Source organism: Glycine soja, chromosome 2 (genome assembly GCF_004193775.1).
Source record: "Glycine soja cultivar W05 chromosome 2, ASM419377v2, whole genome shotgun sequence".
Taxonomy (NCBI): domain Eukaryota; kingdom Viridiplantae; phylum Streptophyta; class Magnoliopsida; order Fabales; family Fabaceae; genus Glycine; species Glycine soja.
In genome coordinates this window covers 43,124,132-43,140,741 of record NC_041003.1, presented here as the reverse complement: position 1 = coordinate 43,140,741, position 16,610 = coordinate 43,124,132, and the positions used below count along the sequence as shown (strand labels likewise).

The 16,610-nt window shown below is 28.6% G+C and overlaps 2 protein-coding genes across 3 annotated transcripts; both read right to left on the bottom strand.

Annotated features, from left to right (window-relative positions):
• Positions 1-113: 113 nt before the first annotated feature.
• Positions 114-5,675, bottom strand: LOC114396249 (WAT1-related protein At5g64700-like). The gene is made up of 7 exons (XM_028358154.1): positions 5,346-5,675; positions 4,668-4,730; positions 2,585-2,701; positions 1,653-1,884; positions 1,269-1,427; positions 732-883; positions 114-474 (listed from the first exon to the last, which is right to left on the bottom strand). Exons 1-7 carry the CDS (start codon positions 5,582-5,584, stop codon positions 285-287), a joined length of 1,152 nt encoding a protein of 383 aa, XP_028213955.1. The 5' UTR covers positions 5,585-5,675; the 3' UTR covers positions 114-284.
• A 2,671-nt stretch (positions 5,676-8,346) lies between these two features.
• On the bottom strand, positions 8,347-14,313 carry LOC114396236 (WAT1-related protein At5g64700-like). 2 transcript variants are annotated; one of them, XM_028358139.1, is made up of 7 exons: positions 13,914-14,312; positions 12,836-12,898; positions 10,341-10,457; positions 10,017-10,248; positions 9,569-9,727; positions 9,191-9,342; positions 8,347-8,800 (listed from the first exon to the last, which is right to left on the bottom strand). In XM_028358139.1, the coding sequence occupies exons 1-7, from the start codon at positions 14,117-14,119 to the stop codon at positions 8,581-8,583; spliced, it is 1,149 nt and encodes a 382-aa protein (XP_028213940.1). In that variant the 5' UTR covers positions 14,120-14,312; the 3' UTR covers positions 8,347-8,580. The 2 variants fall into 2 exon arrangements, with proteins under 2 accessions (XP_028213940.1, XP_028213946.1); XM_028358145.1 differs by lacking the exon at positions 12,836-12,898 and having other exon boundaries at positions 13,914-14,313.
• Between the last annotated feature and the right edge of the window lie 2,297 nt (positions 14,314-16,610).

Here is a 16,610-nt window from a genome sequence, read left to right as displayed (position 1 = left end):
ATCTAAAATTAATTCATTAACATGATACAAACCATGATTTTGCACCTAATTAAATTAACGTTAGTTGTTTTTCAACGTGATTTGAAATCATTTAAACCCAAAGTAATATGTACTTAGCTATAAGTTGTCCACTTAGTAAAAGGCAAAGGTAATTATGAACTCACAACATAATCCTTTACGTTTACATTTTAGTGCAGTTCTCTGCATGCGCATATCACTAGCAACTTATTTTCACCTTGCTAGACAACATCTTAACAAAAACAAACCAATCTTATATATTTTTTTCAGTTTTTATTACAAGTCTTGTCAATTTGAAGAAGCACACTAGTGTCGGTAGGAGAAGAACTTGGTGCGACTATAGATGTATCAGGCATGCTTGTTAGTCCATTTGGTTGAGGCAATCTCTGTGTGTCATTGTTTTTGCCCCACAAAAAGAAGTACAATCCCATTATGATCAAAACCATGCCCACCAACCTACATATAGATTTTGAATTAGTAGTTTTTCTACACTATCTTAATGCAAATGTGCTGTTGATCTTGAGCTTATATATAACTTCTCCGTGCATAACACTTATAAGAGAAAAAAAAATCATAAGTTCATATGAGAAAACTTCTACAAATACATAAATAACTGCAAGGTCAAAAACATCACAATGCCTACACAAGGTAAAAATAAAAAGTAAAGAAACATTGAAAATTAGCATAATGTAAAGTAGGAAAAATGTTCTTACGTTTCGACTCCTATTGGTTGTCCAAGTACAATAGCTTCTGATATGGCCACAAAAATAAGAGCCAAGGGATTGAACATTGGAGGATAACTAGGTCCTTTGATTTTAATTGCCCAAGATAAAAAGCAAAATGAAGCAGCCGTAGCGAGTGCTCCCTACACAAATAAACATCACTTGTCTAATAACGAAAAGTTCAAAATATAAGTACTCATACAAATGTTATAACATTAAGCAAAAACAAACAAAATAAAGATGAATCAAGCAATTTTTTGTGCATTGTTTGTTCAATTTCTGTACTTCTTTTTGTTTTCTGTCTTTGAGAGTAATTATTCATATTGAATTTACAATTAATTAATATGTGAACTATTTTAAAAATATATTAAATAATAAGAAATATCCTAGCAGTGAAACATTGATCAAATAATGACTAATTAAGTATTAATTTTAATATATTTTATAATTTAATTAAGCATCCTAATAAATGGTCTTAATTCATTGGATTTATATAGTAGTTTCAACTTGCAGGCATGCATATCTTACCGAATATACTATAGTGATTAGTTGTAGATCCCACTCTAATCTCCACGAAGCTTTACTGGAATCTAAGAAGGCACCTATTATTGCTGCTTGAATTGCTGCGAGAATGCATGCTATCATTGTTCCCCAAAACCTCAGTGGAAATATTCTAAGCAACTTCACCTTTTTCAATTGAAAATAGCTATCCAAGATGAATATATAATAATAATAATAATAATAATAATAATAATAATAATAATAATAATAATAATAATAATCACATTGCATTTTTAGAGTGATCGAGAAGAAGATAATTGTTCATTAACTTTTTTAATTTAACATTTGTTAACTATATTAGATGCAACAATATATATAGTAGACTAATACTATAAAGAATGAGATGCATACTTGCGCAATAAACCAGGCCGTTAAAGAGAAGCAACTGCAAATCAAAAACAAAGTGCCACGAAGCATGTTGGTTTTGTGTGCTGCAGTAGCAGTTTGAGCGTGATGACTATGGTGACCAAGATAAAACTCCTTCCCTTTGTAAAGACTATTAACTAATGCTCCACCAACACACAAAATTGCCCCTACACACTTAGCTTTACCTGCCCATGTTTGCAACCTCAGTTTCTCCATTCTGCATTAATTGATTAATCATGCATCAATGCTGGTTATTATGCAAGTACTACTATAATGGAAAGGATAGAAAATATTTACTCTCTATGTTCCATAACATAGTGTCGTCATAAGTTTTTTTTTTTTATATACTATAAGTCAAGAAAAGTTATTAAGTAGAAGATCAAAAAGAGATAATTTTATAAAATTAATCTAAGTAATTAAATAATATTTATTAGAGATATTAATAAAAAAAATAATTAATACTACATTAGAAAAAACTAAAATAATCTTGTACTTATTTTTATACTTTTTTTATGATATTTATTATGAGATAGAGAGGGTATATGTAATGAAAAATAGTAACTAGTGTCTTAATATCCTTGTTAAAGAATAAAAATAGAAATTTTTTCATTAGAATGTGTAATAGTATATCAAATGTTTTTTACTTATTGAGATTTCTTTTTAAGTAATGTTTTGGGACATTAATTACCGAGTATTAGGATCTTTATTTATATAAAAAGAGATATTTTTACACTCAAAACCATTTGACACCTAGAGAAATAAAGAGAGTAGAAAGAAAAATATAAATATGATAGGTTATATATATATGATTTGATAGAAAAAGAGATAAAAGAAAAAATGAAAGTATCATCTACGAATATATAATGTATAGGTGTAAAAAATCCGGACTCTATATGTCATGATCAGTTTCCAAATACCTGCATATGATAGACGTAAAGAAGGTGGTTATTGGAACTAAGTTGAGAAAATTGACTGAGAAGGTAGCTGAAGTGTCTCGCAGACCATAATAGAACAATCCTTGCGCTAGGGTCATCCTGTAATTAATTACAAAACAAGTAACAATTATAGAAAAATTAGAGTTAAAAGGAATTATGAGTGTGAATTAACATGGATTAAGCATTTCAAAATGAATAACTCTAGTACTAGTTTGTTAAAAAAAAAAAAGTATTCTAGTACTAGCGCATTATAGTAGTCATAATTATTACTCCGTAGCTTATTCATGCTATTGAAAGAAATAATTAGTATTTTGTCGTCTAAGGGTTTAAGAAGGAGTAATTACTTTTCAAAATTAATTAATGCATTTGTAAACATGCTAAATGACAAACTATTTTACTCGTGCGAAGTCGTGTCTATTAATTACATGCATTTGTAGCACGCATGGTTGGGAAGAGGAGGTTTAATTTTTGTTTTTGATGCATTGATTATTGAAAGAGTGGAAAAAAATTCCCACCTGTTTTATATATACATGTTTCAATCCTTGTCCTTTTTATCAATTAAAAACGATATCATGAAAAAAATAAAAATAAATGAAAGTAAGATATTACCACCTGTTTTACATAAAAATAATATTATATAGTGTTTTAAATTAAAGAAGATGAAAATAGATAATAAAAAAAAATGTTAGTAATCCAAATGAAAGGAGAGATATACACGGGTGTCTGACATATAGATCAGAAAGTCATGAACTTCATTAATCTTTGCCATGAAATATTCACCGTCGAACAAGTCATTGGAAAAAGAACTTGTGCAGTAACCATTAATAAGGGGCGGTGGATATTTGTACGTACAGTAGTTAATTTCTTCTATTCATGACGAGAAAATGCTCGAATACTTGCACCATTCACGAAAAAAAGGATTCCATTGTTAATATATTACAAATTTTGTTGCATGTAAACAAAAGACTGTCATTTGTCAAGATTTTTTTTATATAAACTAAATGATTAATTCATAATATTATTTTACTAAAATATCTTTATTTTTTTTCAATTTCTTTAAATATGTTATTAAATATTCGAATTTTTGTCGTATTTTTTAAATAAATTTATTATCTATTATTATCGTATTTTTGTCTTATTTTTTAAATAAATTTTAATGTAACTTTTAGTCGAAACTTTAATTCATTAATTTCTTAATTATTTCCTTTAAAATACTGATTACGTGAACTTCTTAAGTTAAAACTCTCTTAAATATGAAATGTTAGGGATAAACTTTTTCATTTATTCTTTGTTTATTTTGGCCTATCTATCTAAACAAATAGTAAGATTTATTAATAATTCTTCTAGACATAAACAGGAATAGATTTGTTAGAAGAGTAGACCGGAGAATTTGGGACGCAAATTCAAGTAAGGTTATTAGTATTCTTCTTTTTCTTCTTTTTTTCGTAATCTCCAATGCTTCCAAATCGAAAGTGTCACTGCCACACCAACTATATTCTTTCCAGTACAGCCAAAAAAATTAATGTATCCAATGTATAAAATTAACCAATTAAAGGTTGCCCTAAAATACTTAAAATTAGATTAAGGTTAGCCTGACTTTCCCACACTTCCTTTATCTGATTTTTATAGAAATGGTGCTAATTACTAATATACGTCGAAAATAAACGGCGCATCCATAAGTTTAATTATTGTTCCATAAAAGGTGAAACTGAAACATGGATCAGCAACACCAGAACTTTTACCATAGTTCTTCAGGAAGAATTACTTCCTCTGATTGAAAACGCATGCATGCTCCTTATCATAAAGAGTTTGTATTAGGGGTCCAAACATATATCTTAAAAGAAAGATAATGGAGATTCACTGCACTTCAGCATGCAAAAAAAAAAAAAAAAAAGATATTTAAATGCTATCTTGTAATTATAAGGATGAGGCCAAAAACTTAATATCACATGTCAAGAGGTTCATTATTTTCCGGAGGGTATTTAAAAACAAAAGCGTTTCTTATTATATCCATTTAAATACAAAAACTGCAGTTTTATATAGGAATTAAAGAACGCGCACGTACCCCATTAATGCATTAATGAATAGCCAAAACCAAACCTTCCAAGTGAACTTCTTTGTGAGGCCTCTGCAACCACAATAACATTGATCAAGAGAACATCAACAAGCAAAAGTGTTGGGGTAAAATAAAAATCATGAACAAAATTAAAGAGACCAATAAGAGAAGCAAATTTCAGGTAGAGCACATAAATAAATTGAGTGCATGCATGTTCGAATTGATTTTTTTTAAGAGAAATAACTCTCTTTCGAAAGTTGTTTTAGGAAACCAAAAAAAAATACTTCTAAAAAATAACAAGAACAAAAGTAACATGCACTAAGAACAAATTGAATAGGTTTGTCTTAAAACTCCAACATGGAAGATGTATTAAGTTTAGTAAAAATTTACAGATCGACTAAAACCTATTCAATAGTTTCCTATCTAAAAATTTTCCTTTCTCAATTCTGCAGCAACCGAAGTAAGAATATTGAATGTTTTTATTTTTATTTTTTAAATGTTAAATATATTTATTCTTTTAATAACTTTTAATGAAATATCAAGAAACTTAATAGAAGAACATTGTAAGAACATATAACGTCATTTAAAGTTTTTTTAAAAAAGGAACAAAGATTTATCGAAAAAGTTGGATTGAACATACAATTTGAATAAGAGCAAAGCAACTAGAAGAACATAAAAAGCTTATACCTTTCGAAGTAAAGCGCAAAGGGAGCAACACAAATTGCAGCAACAATATGACGATAAGTAATAAGTGCACCAATGAAAGAGCCTTTAACCAATATAACCCTTGACAGAAGCTGCAACCCAGTTACAAAAAGTTGCACTAGTACCATGCTCAATATAGCCTGAGAAGAAGTGAACCATTTCTTCAAAGTGTTCATCCTGATCTTTCCCTCAATTACTCCACCAAATTCTGTGTGACTCATTGTAAGTGCCTAAGAAGAAGAGGTGGAAGAGAAGAAATATTAAAAGCAAAATAGTAAGTGCTAACTTGCTGTCTTTGTTGTCTCTTACTACAAGAGAGACACGTACATATTAAGGTAGATATAAATAGGGGTGGGAAAAAAAATCTGTTCCCATTGAATCAAACTGAACTTAATTAATTTTTTGAATTAGTTAAAGAAAAAAGGAATGTATTGTTTTATAAAAGTAATTCGATTAATTGAATTATTTTTACAAAATTAATTCGATTAATCCAATTGGTTTTTACTTAAATATTTTATTTTTTATTTGAAAACCCAAATCTTTAAATTAATTTAAAATTGATTAAAAATCAGTTGGATTTAAAATTAATTTTTTAAAATCAATTCGGTATTGAATCAATTTTCAAGCCAATTTAAATATTAAAATATAAAATGAAACCTGTTAAAATAATTTAAAATCAATTTGATTTAATTTTTAAACCAATCTAATTTTTACACACTTCTAAATTTAGATGCATGAAACGGTTCTGGCTCGGCAGCGTATGCAGGTAGCTATGTGATGCACACTACACGAGTGAAAAATTAAAAAGTCAAATGCAAAAATAAATGATAGACAGCTTCGGAAAGTTCTCATAGGAAAATGAATATGATGATAAATGTCATATATTAGAGCAAAACCATTATGTCAGGAAAATCTCTCACCCTTCCACGCGCGTTTCTCTAAGTTTGTCATCATTACTTGTTATGCTATATCCCATTACTTTTAATAAGTGTAAAAATATGTTTTTAATCATTGTATTTTCGGTTAACTAATTTGATTTTAATACTTATAGTTTTAAATCCATTGATTTAATCTTTATACTTAAAAAAAATATGTGAGTTTAGTTCATACATACTAATGATCGATTTTAAACCATGGTTCTATCTATTGATAATTAGAATACTAAATTTAAAACTTTCTTACATATGTATATGTTGTACTAAGTATACGTTGTACTAAAAACTTTAGTATAATATATACCTATGTTAGAAAATTTTAAATTTTGAAAATTGGATCAATCAGCTGATTTGATAAAAAACCAATCAAGTGTTTAGTTCAATACTTTCTAAAAATTAATTAAATTAACTTAAAGTCATTAAACTGATCAAAAATCAATAAAATTCAATGGATTATTGATTTTGTTTAAAATTATTTTTTTAAAAATAATTTTAAAATAATATTGTCTTGTTTTTTTAAAAAAATATTATAAGTATGATATTTTTAAGTGAAGTTTATTTTTTATTATTATCAATTTATATATATTATGTTATTTTTATTCAATATTACTATAATATTATATTAAAATATTAAAACCGATTCAATCACTTGGACCATTAAGTCTTAAATCAGTATTTTCACCTATTCAATCACAGGTTCGGTTACCAAAACATTGGTTCTTATACAGTGTGTGTTAATAAAACAAAATATAATCATATTCGCATTATGTATTTGGAAATACATGAATTGAGAGAGGAAGAGAGGAAGAGAGGAAGATTCGCCAGCTTTGAGTGGAGTGGAGGACAACTTTCAAAACTGATTAATCTGAATTTATTGAAACTTTCATGATCCTATTTAACTCAAGGGTTGGTCCCATGAACGAAACGTGTTGAAGCAAAATGAAAACCAAAACCCTAAATCAATTAAAAGTTATACCATCAATGTACACGACAAAGTGTACGGGGAATTCGTGAAGTTCGAACCCGATGAAAAGTTTTAGCAGGATGCACTCAAAAATCGCACTCACAGGTACAAAGTAACAGCGTAATGGAAGAATAAAGGGGGTTTGGAGGTTTTTTTATGTGAGAAGACAAATGTTTGAGTTTAGTGAATGAGGGAACAAAAAAGAAATGAAAATAAAATGTGTTGATTTTGATTTTTGGGATTTGTCTGACAAAAACCCTATTTAACTCAAGGGTTGATCCAGAGTGTGGATGCAGTTAAAGAATTTTATGCACTGAGGATGCATGATTTAAAAACGTGCAAAGTCATCCTTCCAATGCACAATTTTCGGTGTATTAAAAATTGACAATTTATAGAAACAAGTTATTGATTGTTGAGGGCATTTAATTAATTTTTTGTGGGAGGATAATTCTATAAACACATCTTCTCCCTTCTTCACTCATGATGCATCAAATTAGAGCATCCTCACATTCGTTGTCAAAATTGTGAGAGAGAGCCAAGAGTTTTTAAGAGAAAAAATTAGTGAGCCAATTAGTGAGTGTCATGTTCATAAATTGAAGTTACATTATTATATTTTTGTATTCTCATTATTATTATAGTGGAAGATTTAAGAGGCATACTAGTTCTATAATTTTTTCTTACTGACATTGAGAAGGTTTTGGATACTAAAAATTTACTACGGCGTTATTATTCTACGTTTACGTTTAGCGTCTATTTTTAATTCAAATATGATGACATTTGTGGTCGCCTACCTAGTCTACCAAATAAAAAACATGTATAGAGACACTTTCAAGCAGAAGTTTCTTGATTCAACCTCTGTAGGGTTATCTTTGAATTACTAACACGCAGATTTACATAAAAAAAATCACGACCCTATTAAAAAAGTCATTTGTCATTAATCCAAATATGTATGTGATCTAAATTTAAATAACAAAAAATTAACAACAAAAAAATAGGAAATTTGATTTTCCCGCTTAACTTTTTTTTTTCAGGTGGCTAAAGTATTGTTATATTGTATGAAAAAATGTTGGGAAAATGGCTTAAGTACAGAAAATCATAATTCAAGCATTTTAGTAGGGTAATTTATATGTCAAGCATTTTAGTCTATTTTATCCACTTTGTGATGAAGGCCAAAGCTAACTATCAATTTTACAACACAATCCTTTAAATTTAAACATTGTGTTGTACCTTTCACATACTATGGTTAAAAAATATTGCACTTTTCTAATCTCTGCCTTGAACTTTAGCTCTCATACATTCAAAGGATTATTTATTTTTTTTAGTTTTTGTCAGACTTTTCAAGTTCTAGAATTACTGAATTTGTAGGTGAAGAATTTGGCACTATTGTGGCCACTGATTCTGCCCCAGTAGACAAATCAGTCACGTTTGATACTTCTGCAGTTGATACAATTGGTTGTTGAACCATGCGTTTAGTCTCATTGTTTTTGCCCCACAAAAAGAAGTATAATCCTACCATGATCAAAATCATGCCTAGCAACCTGCACATAGATATTAGATTAGTACTTTTTCTACATGTATCATAAGGAAATATCAAAGCTATATTGTTGAGAAGGACAAAATTTAGATTTAATTTCTTAGGAACATTAAGTATTATTTTTAATCAGAATTGGTGTTTCAACTTTGTAACATATAGATCAAACTTTGTAAATCTACTTTAGATGAAACTTCAATTCTAATTAGAAAACAATGCCAAAAAATTCAAGGAATTGGATATAAGTTTAGAAAAGACAATCTACTTTAGATTAAATGGTCTCTTCCTAATGAAGATGACCAAGTGATTGTGTGATGGTAGCTGAATACCTAGATAAGGTAAGAATATAAAGTAACATTGAAATTGACATAATGTCTAGTAGGAGAAATATTCATACATTCCAACGGTTAATGGTTCGCCAAGTATGATAGCTTCTGAAAAGGCCACAAAAATAAGACCTAGGGGATTGAACATTGGGGGATAACTTGGTCCTTTGATTGTAATTACCCAAGATAGTAGGCTGAATGTAGCAGCTGTAGCTAGTGCTCCCTACACAAAAAAAAAAAAAAACACTTGTTAATAATTACTTCAAAGTGTGCATGTTCCTCTTTCAAAGTTCATGTCAAATTAAATCACATGATGAATTTCAAATTTAGAAACTAAGCTACATCTTGATTCATGATTTTATCCATTTCAATTTGTTGATAAAGCAAATGATTAATTTAAATCATAATTTCTTAGTAGTAAAATTTATTTGGTATTCAGAGTATCTTACCGAGTACAATATAGTGACCAATTGTAAATTCCACTCTAATCTCCAAGCAGCTTTTCTGGAATCTATGCAAATACCTATTATTCCTCCTTGAATTGCTGCCAAAATGCATGCTAGCATTGTTCCTGTATACCTTAGTGGAAATACTTTAAGCAATTGGACCTGTTTATTAAATTGAAAATATTCATTTGAGAAGGATAATAAATTAATAATCACACGAAAACCTTTTTTTCTAACAAAACTGAAGAAAATTATTAGCAAAGAGAGTTATGACAATAAACTGAAAAGGGTTAATCGACCCGTCTTATACTCTTGGATGGTTGATATGATATAAGTTAACACAATTCATCATGACTTTGTTAATTGTTATATAAGTTTCTCTGTTAAGATGCTCTTATACATGAAAATGATAAGATAATTCAAGCAAGTTATAAAACAATAGGATACCTACTTGAACAATAAACCATGTTGTGTATGAGAAGCAACTGCAAATCAAAAGGAAAGTGCCCCGAAGCATGTGAGTTTTGTGTGCCGCAACAACAATTTGAACATGATGACTATGATGACCAAGATAAAATTCCTTCCCTTTGTAAAGACTGGTAGCTAATGCTCCCCCAACACACAAAATTGCCCCTCCACACTTAGCTCTACCCGCCCAAGTGTGCAGACCCAATTTCTCCCATCTGCATTGATTCATCAACTAGTGTTAGCTATGCAATAATGCTAGGGAATATTTTTTCAGATTTATACATCTAAACTGGTATAGTCTAGATACCTAAATATGATAGAGGTAAAGAAGGTGGATATAGGAACCAAGTTGAGAAAATTGACAGAGTAAGTGGCAGAAGTATCTCTCAAACCATAATAGAATAATCCTTGAGCCAGAACCATCCTGTATTAATTTGATATCATCACATTGTTAAAAAATCATAATGACAAGCCATCAATTAGTATAAATATCCACTTTATAGAACTTGTAAAGTTATAGTAAAAAAGGAACAGAGTATGTGTGTGTTGACATGGTTTAAGCCTTTCAAGATAAGGAATGTCATGATGCCTATGATATATTGCAATTATAATTTCTTGTAATTCAAATTATTTATCAAGTATGAAACACCTTTGTTTATTTGATTATTGAATGTAAAATGAAGATAAAATACTTAACTCATATGATGTTGTTCTTGACGGTCAATCAATCAATATTATACATTTGCAAGGTGGTTTGGGAGAAAGGACTTAGTTTCTATATATATAGGCATAATTGAAAGAAAATGATAAACACAACTATTAAACATATAGACCATGAAATTATAAGCTTCATTAATTTTAGTATGAAATTTCATAGTGGCACAATTCATTTGGAAAAAAGAACTTGTGTGATAACCATTAAGAGGGAGAAATAATATCTTTATATATACTCCTTTCATCTCATATTATTTATCTTTTAAGGTACTAATTTACATTCTTTAAAAAATATTAATTACACAAATTATGAAAAAATATTTTTATTAAAAAAATTAAAATATAAATGTGAATTTATTTGAATATATAGGTGAGATACCAATAAATAAAAGTATAATTTTTTACGAGAAATAAAAGTATAATGGATTGTGTAATTTGAGATAGAATGAGTAGAATTCCTTCTGTTTTTGTGGCGGGGAAGAGCTACAAATACCTATTACCATCAACAATAAAATGGACGTATTTTGGTTGCATGTATAATGTTATGGCTGAATTGTCTCAAATATTATCTATTTTACCTTACCATCTAAAAAAATAACATTTATTTGTTGTTCTCATCGTAACAATGAATAGATTTACTAATAAGTGTAGATGGTACTTTAAAAAAATGGTATAATTTTGGACACAAATCTATGTAAAGTTCCATAAAAAATATATAAAATTTGATAGTCACACCAAACAGGGTCACTAGCTACAAAATTTTATTTTCAATTAATATTTTTTTTCTTTTTGTAGTATCCAAATTTTGCCAAGTTGAAAGTGACACCAACTTTTAAACCACAAGCTCACATTCATTATGTTTAATGAACGATTGATTGGTTGCAATTAGGGATGAAAACAGGTCAGATCAGGCTTGTTTAAGTCTGGCCTTGATCTGAATTAAAAATATAAAGTCATAGGCTTTTTTTAGGCTTGATATGGCCTATTTAAAAGTCTGGCTTGACTTACGAGATTATTAAAAAATTTATTTTACAATAAATATTATATATGAAGGAAATCTAATAACTATATCGTGAAATTTTGAGAATTCATATAGTACTTTTTAAAATTTAATATAAAGAAAGACACATACTTCCCTTTTAATTTGTGTGTGAAACAAAAACAAGTTAAAATTAATTAGAGCATTCTAATATGAGATTAAAATTCATTAATCATAATGACTCAAGTAAGAATTATAATCGAAACACTTTAAGTATTTAAGAAAATATTCTAAATCAAATAAGCAAGTAAAATACCATAAGTTCCATTCGGTAATCTAGTCTTAATGTCAAATACTAAAATAAATAAGAAATAAGAATCAAGACAAGTTTTAATATATAAGCAAGTCTTAATGTCAAACCTAACATGTTTTTTTTTAAGCTTGAGTCTGACTTTTTTTATTTAAATAGGCTTTTCAAAAAGTTTGAACTTGACTTTTATAATAAATAAGTCAAGCCGGGCCAAAGGCCCTTAATAGGCAACCTGACTCATTTCCATCCCTAGTTGCAATCGAAGACCTAAAAACTAGAGGTCAACCAACCTTACTCTATCACACTTCTTCATTAATTTGTATATTTAGAAAAATGGTGTTAATTAGAAATAAACTTAAAAAATAAACAACATATTCACATGTCAAATAATTGTTTTATTAATTATTGGTGGATATTCAAGAGACGACAATGGACATTCATTCAAGTTTGAATACTTGCATGTTATATATAGTCATGTCAAACATAATCTCACAAGTTACATTTCAAAAAATTCATTTTCAATCCGATATTTAAAAATAATAATATCTTTAAGAAATGTTTTAAGGATACTAGTTAAGAAAAAGTTAGTAAATATTTTTTTATTAAAATTTAAAAATTGCAGTTTGAAGTACAAGAATGCATGAAAAGTGTTTCTCTCACTCTTTTTTTTGTAAAATCTTTTTACTTTAAGACACTTAGTTTTATAGATTTTTCTAAGATCAAAAGTGCATTGTGTCATTTATTAATAAATGTTTGTATATTTGATTAATCCAATTTTTAAGAAGTAAAGAATGCGTACCCTGTCAATGCGTTAACAAAGAGCCAAAACCAAACTTTCAAAGTATATTTCTTTGTGCGGTCTCTGCATTCACAATTCAGAATCATTTGCAAGTGAAAGCATCCACAATCAAAGAGTGATTAAAAGAATAAAATATATTTTTAATTTGTTAAGATATTAATTTATTTATATTTTTATTTAGTTTGTTAACTTGAGTCTTTAGAGTTAGTTTTAAGCAACTAATTAAAGGAAAATTATTAGAAAAGAAGATTTATTATATGAAAACTACATAAAATCACCTTCAAAATGTTAACAAAAAAACAATTTAATATTATTATAAAGTATTAGAAGAATTAACATGAGAATATAACATCAACAAAGATAATTTGACTCAGTTTATTTTGAATTTTTCTTTTTTTTAAAAACAAAAAATGAATCAAACACTTTCTAAAAGGTTTTAAAAACCGAGTAACTTATTTTTTATGAAGAAAAAAGTATTTTTTTAATAAAATTAGGTAAAATTAACTTTTAAAAATCCAGCTTCTATTCTTTCCACATACACTCTCCCTATTATCTTTTCTCTTTTTCCCTTTGTCTTCACCTTTTCACTCTCTTTCCTTATTCTCTCTTGAACTTCTCTCTTATTGTGATCTCTCTCTCCTACAATTCTCTTGTCTCTCCTTCTCAATCTTTTTAATAGTTCCTCTCACTTACACTCTTTGCTATCTTTCTAATCTTCTTTTTTAATTTGAAAAAATCAGAATCATAAAAAATTCTTTTTATTTTTAAAACTCTTATGAATTTTAATTCTAAATAACTTTTAAATTAAAAAAAAATATGCCAAATATAATGTCAGAAAACAACCAAGTTTCACATGAGTATTAGATTACATATATACTAGATTGTAATTTCATCATATTTCTTGATATTGAATGAAATTATGAATAAATATAATGGATGCGATTGCAATTACAGTCAGTTTAGAAATCTTAACAATGAGGCCAAAATCACGGTCACACATAAAACATTTCTTAAAACCTTGAGTAAGAGAGAAACAAGTTTTATAAGGAACAAATAATAACTAGAATGAAAAACAAACCTTTCAAAGTAGAATGCAAAGGGGGCAACACAAATAGCAGCAACAAGGTGACGATATACAATGAGGGAAAAGATGAAAAAGCCACGAACCAATATGATCCTTGATAGTAACTGCAACCCAGTAAGAAAAATTTGTACTAGTATCATACCCAATAGAACTTGGGATGATGTGAACCATTCTTTGAAACCTCTCTTCTTCTCCTTCATTGCTTTGTTTGTGTCACTCTTTCCCTCCCTCTAAGGAAATCAAAAGAAAGAAACAAAACAAATTAATAAGGTGTTGAACTCGCTCGATCTATAAATTATCTCTTACTACAAGAGACATAAATATATATATACACTACTTAACAAAAGCGTGTGTTAGAAGAAATGAAGAAACGGTTTTGGCTATCGGCAAGTTATGTAACTATGTGAATTATGAAACACATAATAGCAAATACTAGTGAAATTTAAAAAAAAAATGAAGTGCGGAAATTAATGAAGAAAGCTAATTTGGAAACTTCTAAGGGAAATGAACATGGTGACAGATGCCACACAATAGAGCAAAACCATTGTGTTAGGAAACTCTGTGTCAACTTGCTAATGGCTTCTCCCATGTTGTCACCGTTACATGTTGTGCTGTATGCCATTTGTGATATATATGATAATAATAGTAATAATATGCTTTGTATTAAATAGTTGGGTTGGGACATTTCGTGAGGTAATTGAAGGTTACTTGGTGCCGTGTTCGAATGCTAGGAGAGTTAATATCTTCTATATAAGGAAGTGTCAATACTTGAACAAATTTCTTTTGATAATGTTCAAGTGTGAAGAAACCATGGTAAGTTAAGAAAGATGATGAAAACAAATGGTGCTAGCATTCTAGCGATAACAAGCACGACTTACCTCCTTCTTTTTTTTGGTACTCTTCTTATTTAACAAGTGAATGACAACATGAAATTTTCATGTTAAAACAACACAAATGTTTGAATCGTATCTATTCACGAGAAAATACACTTTAAAGAATTATAACGTTAGAGACTCAAAATACTTTAGTAAATTATATTACGCGTCAATCTAACGATTAACACGATAGTAGACATATAAGACAAAAAGAATTCGGTTGAACTTTTATCTATTCACGATAAAGAACACACACTTTAGAAAAAGACTCAAATACTTTACTAGACTCTTTATTTTTTATTATTCATAGAAATTGAACATGATATCAAACTTACAATATTTATTATATTCAATCAACTGAGTTAAAAACCTTTAATCTTTAACGGATTCTGATATGCATAAACTAGTGACTAGCGTGATAGTGAAGATATATTAAATATGAAATGTCGGTCATCAGACGCTCCACTATCAAACAAAAAAAAAAGTTAATGCACAATTGCAACCACTATATATGGTGAGGGTTCATTCACATCATGTATTCATATTGTACTAAAATTTATTCAAAAAAATCTAAGTAGGAAGCATTTGCATGAGATAGCTTACTCTTTAAGGCTGGGGTTTGGGGGGTTAAACGGTTTGAATTCTATCTTTCTTTGTTGTTGCAATGTTTCTTGTATATAATTTTATTAGGGCAACATGTAAAAATGTCTCTCAAATTCAGGGTGTCATGCATTTTGTAATTTGAAATTGAAATTTACCAACACGAATCTTATTGGACTCAAGATTATACCCATTAACTTCTTATAAGTGGATTTTGTACATGTATGCGAGTAGGTCAATATCCACTAATCTGCATAACTATATTAAGTATCACTTCCATGATATAGGCTGGGCTCAAATTAAGCAAAATATCATTTTATGAGCCTAATATATTTACAATGCCATAGACGGTACGACATGCATGCACCTCTTTAAGACATTCCATGGTCCTCCTGAATTTAAATTTCTGTCAAACTAATGAGCTAATTCGGCTGAGCAAAGAAAAAAAGTGTTCTAATTTTCAAAAGATTTTTAAGTGTGTGAAAATATTTTATTAAGACAAGCGGATAAAATTATAAATTATTTATTAAAATATAACGGACTACTTAAAACATAAGAATAGAGACAAAAATTTTAACATGACAATTAATTGATAGACAAATCTAGGATGTAAAAAAAACTTCATTTATTGCTCTAAGTTGTGGTATAGTTTTCAAGCTTTATCATTTTTTCAAATAAAAAAAGTTAAAGGGTACGAAACAGTTTTCCTCAAAACACTCATAAGTTTTCTTTATCATCCTACTCAACTTTTCAATATTATTTTCAAATAAATATGTTATATATGTTTAATACGACAGCAAACCACTGAGAGTTTTAACTGAATAACAAGTCCTTAGACTTTCACTAATCTCAGATTTTTTTCTCCTCGTGAAATTTATTCTCTCTCTCACCCTCTCTCCCATATATATTATTCTCTCAAACTCATTTAACTATTAGCTCAGCTCCAAAACCTTAAGATTTCTTCCAGTACCATGACAACTCTGTCCCTTTATTTGATCATTGCCTTTTATAAATCTCTTATCTAGTGTGCCCTTTCAAAGAGCCGAATAATCTGAATACGTTGAATTGATTCGATGATGGTGACTTTAATTGTTTTGAAGATTTATCAAATTAAATGCAACAATGGCGATGTATTCGCAAATCTCTGCAACTCCAAGGTTTACTTATTGGACCCATTTTAAAATGTAAAACGAAATCCTCAGCAGCCTATAATATA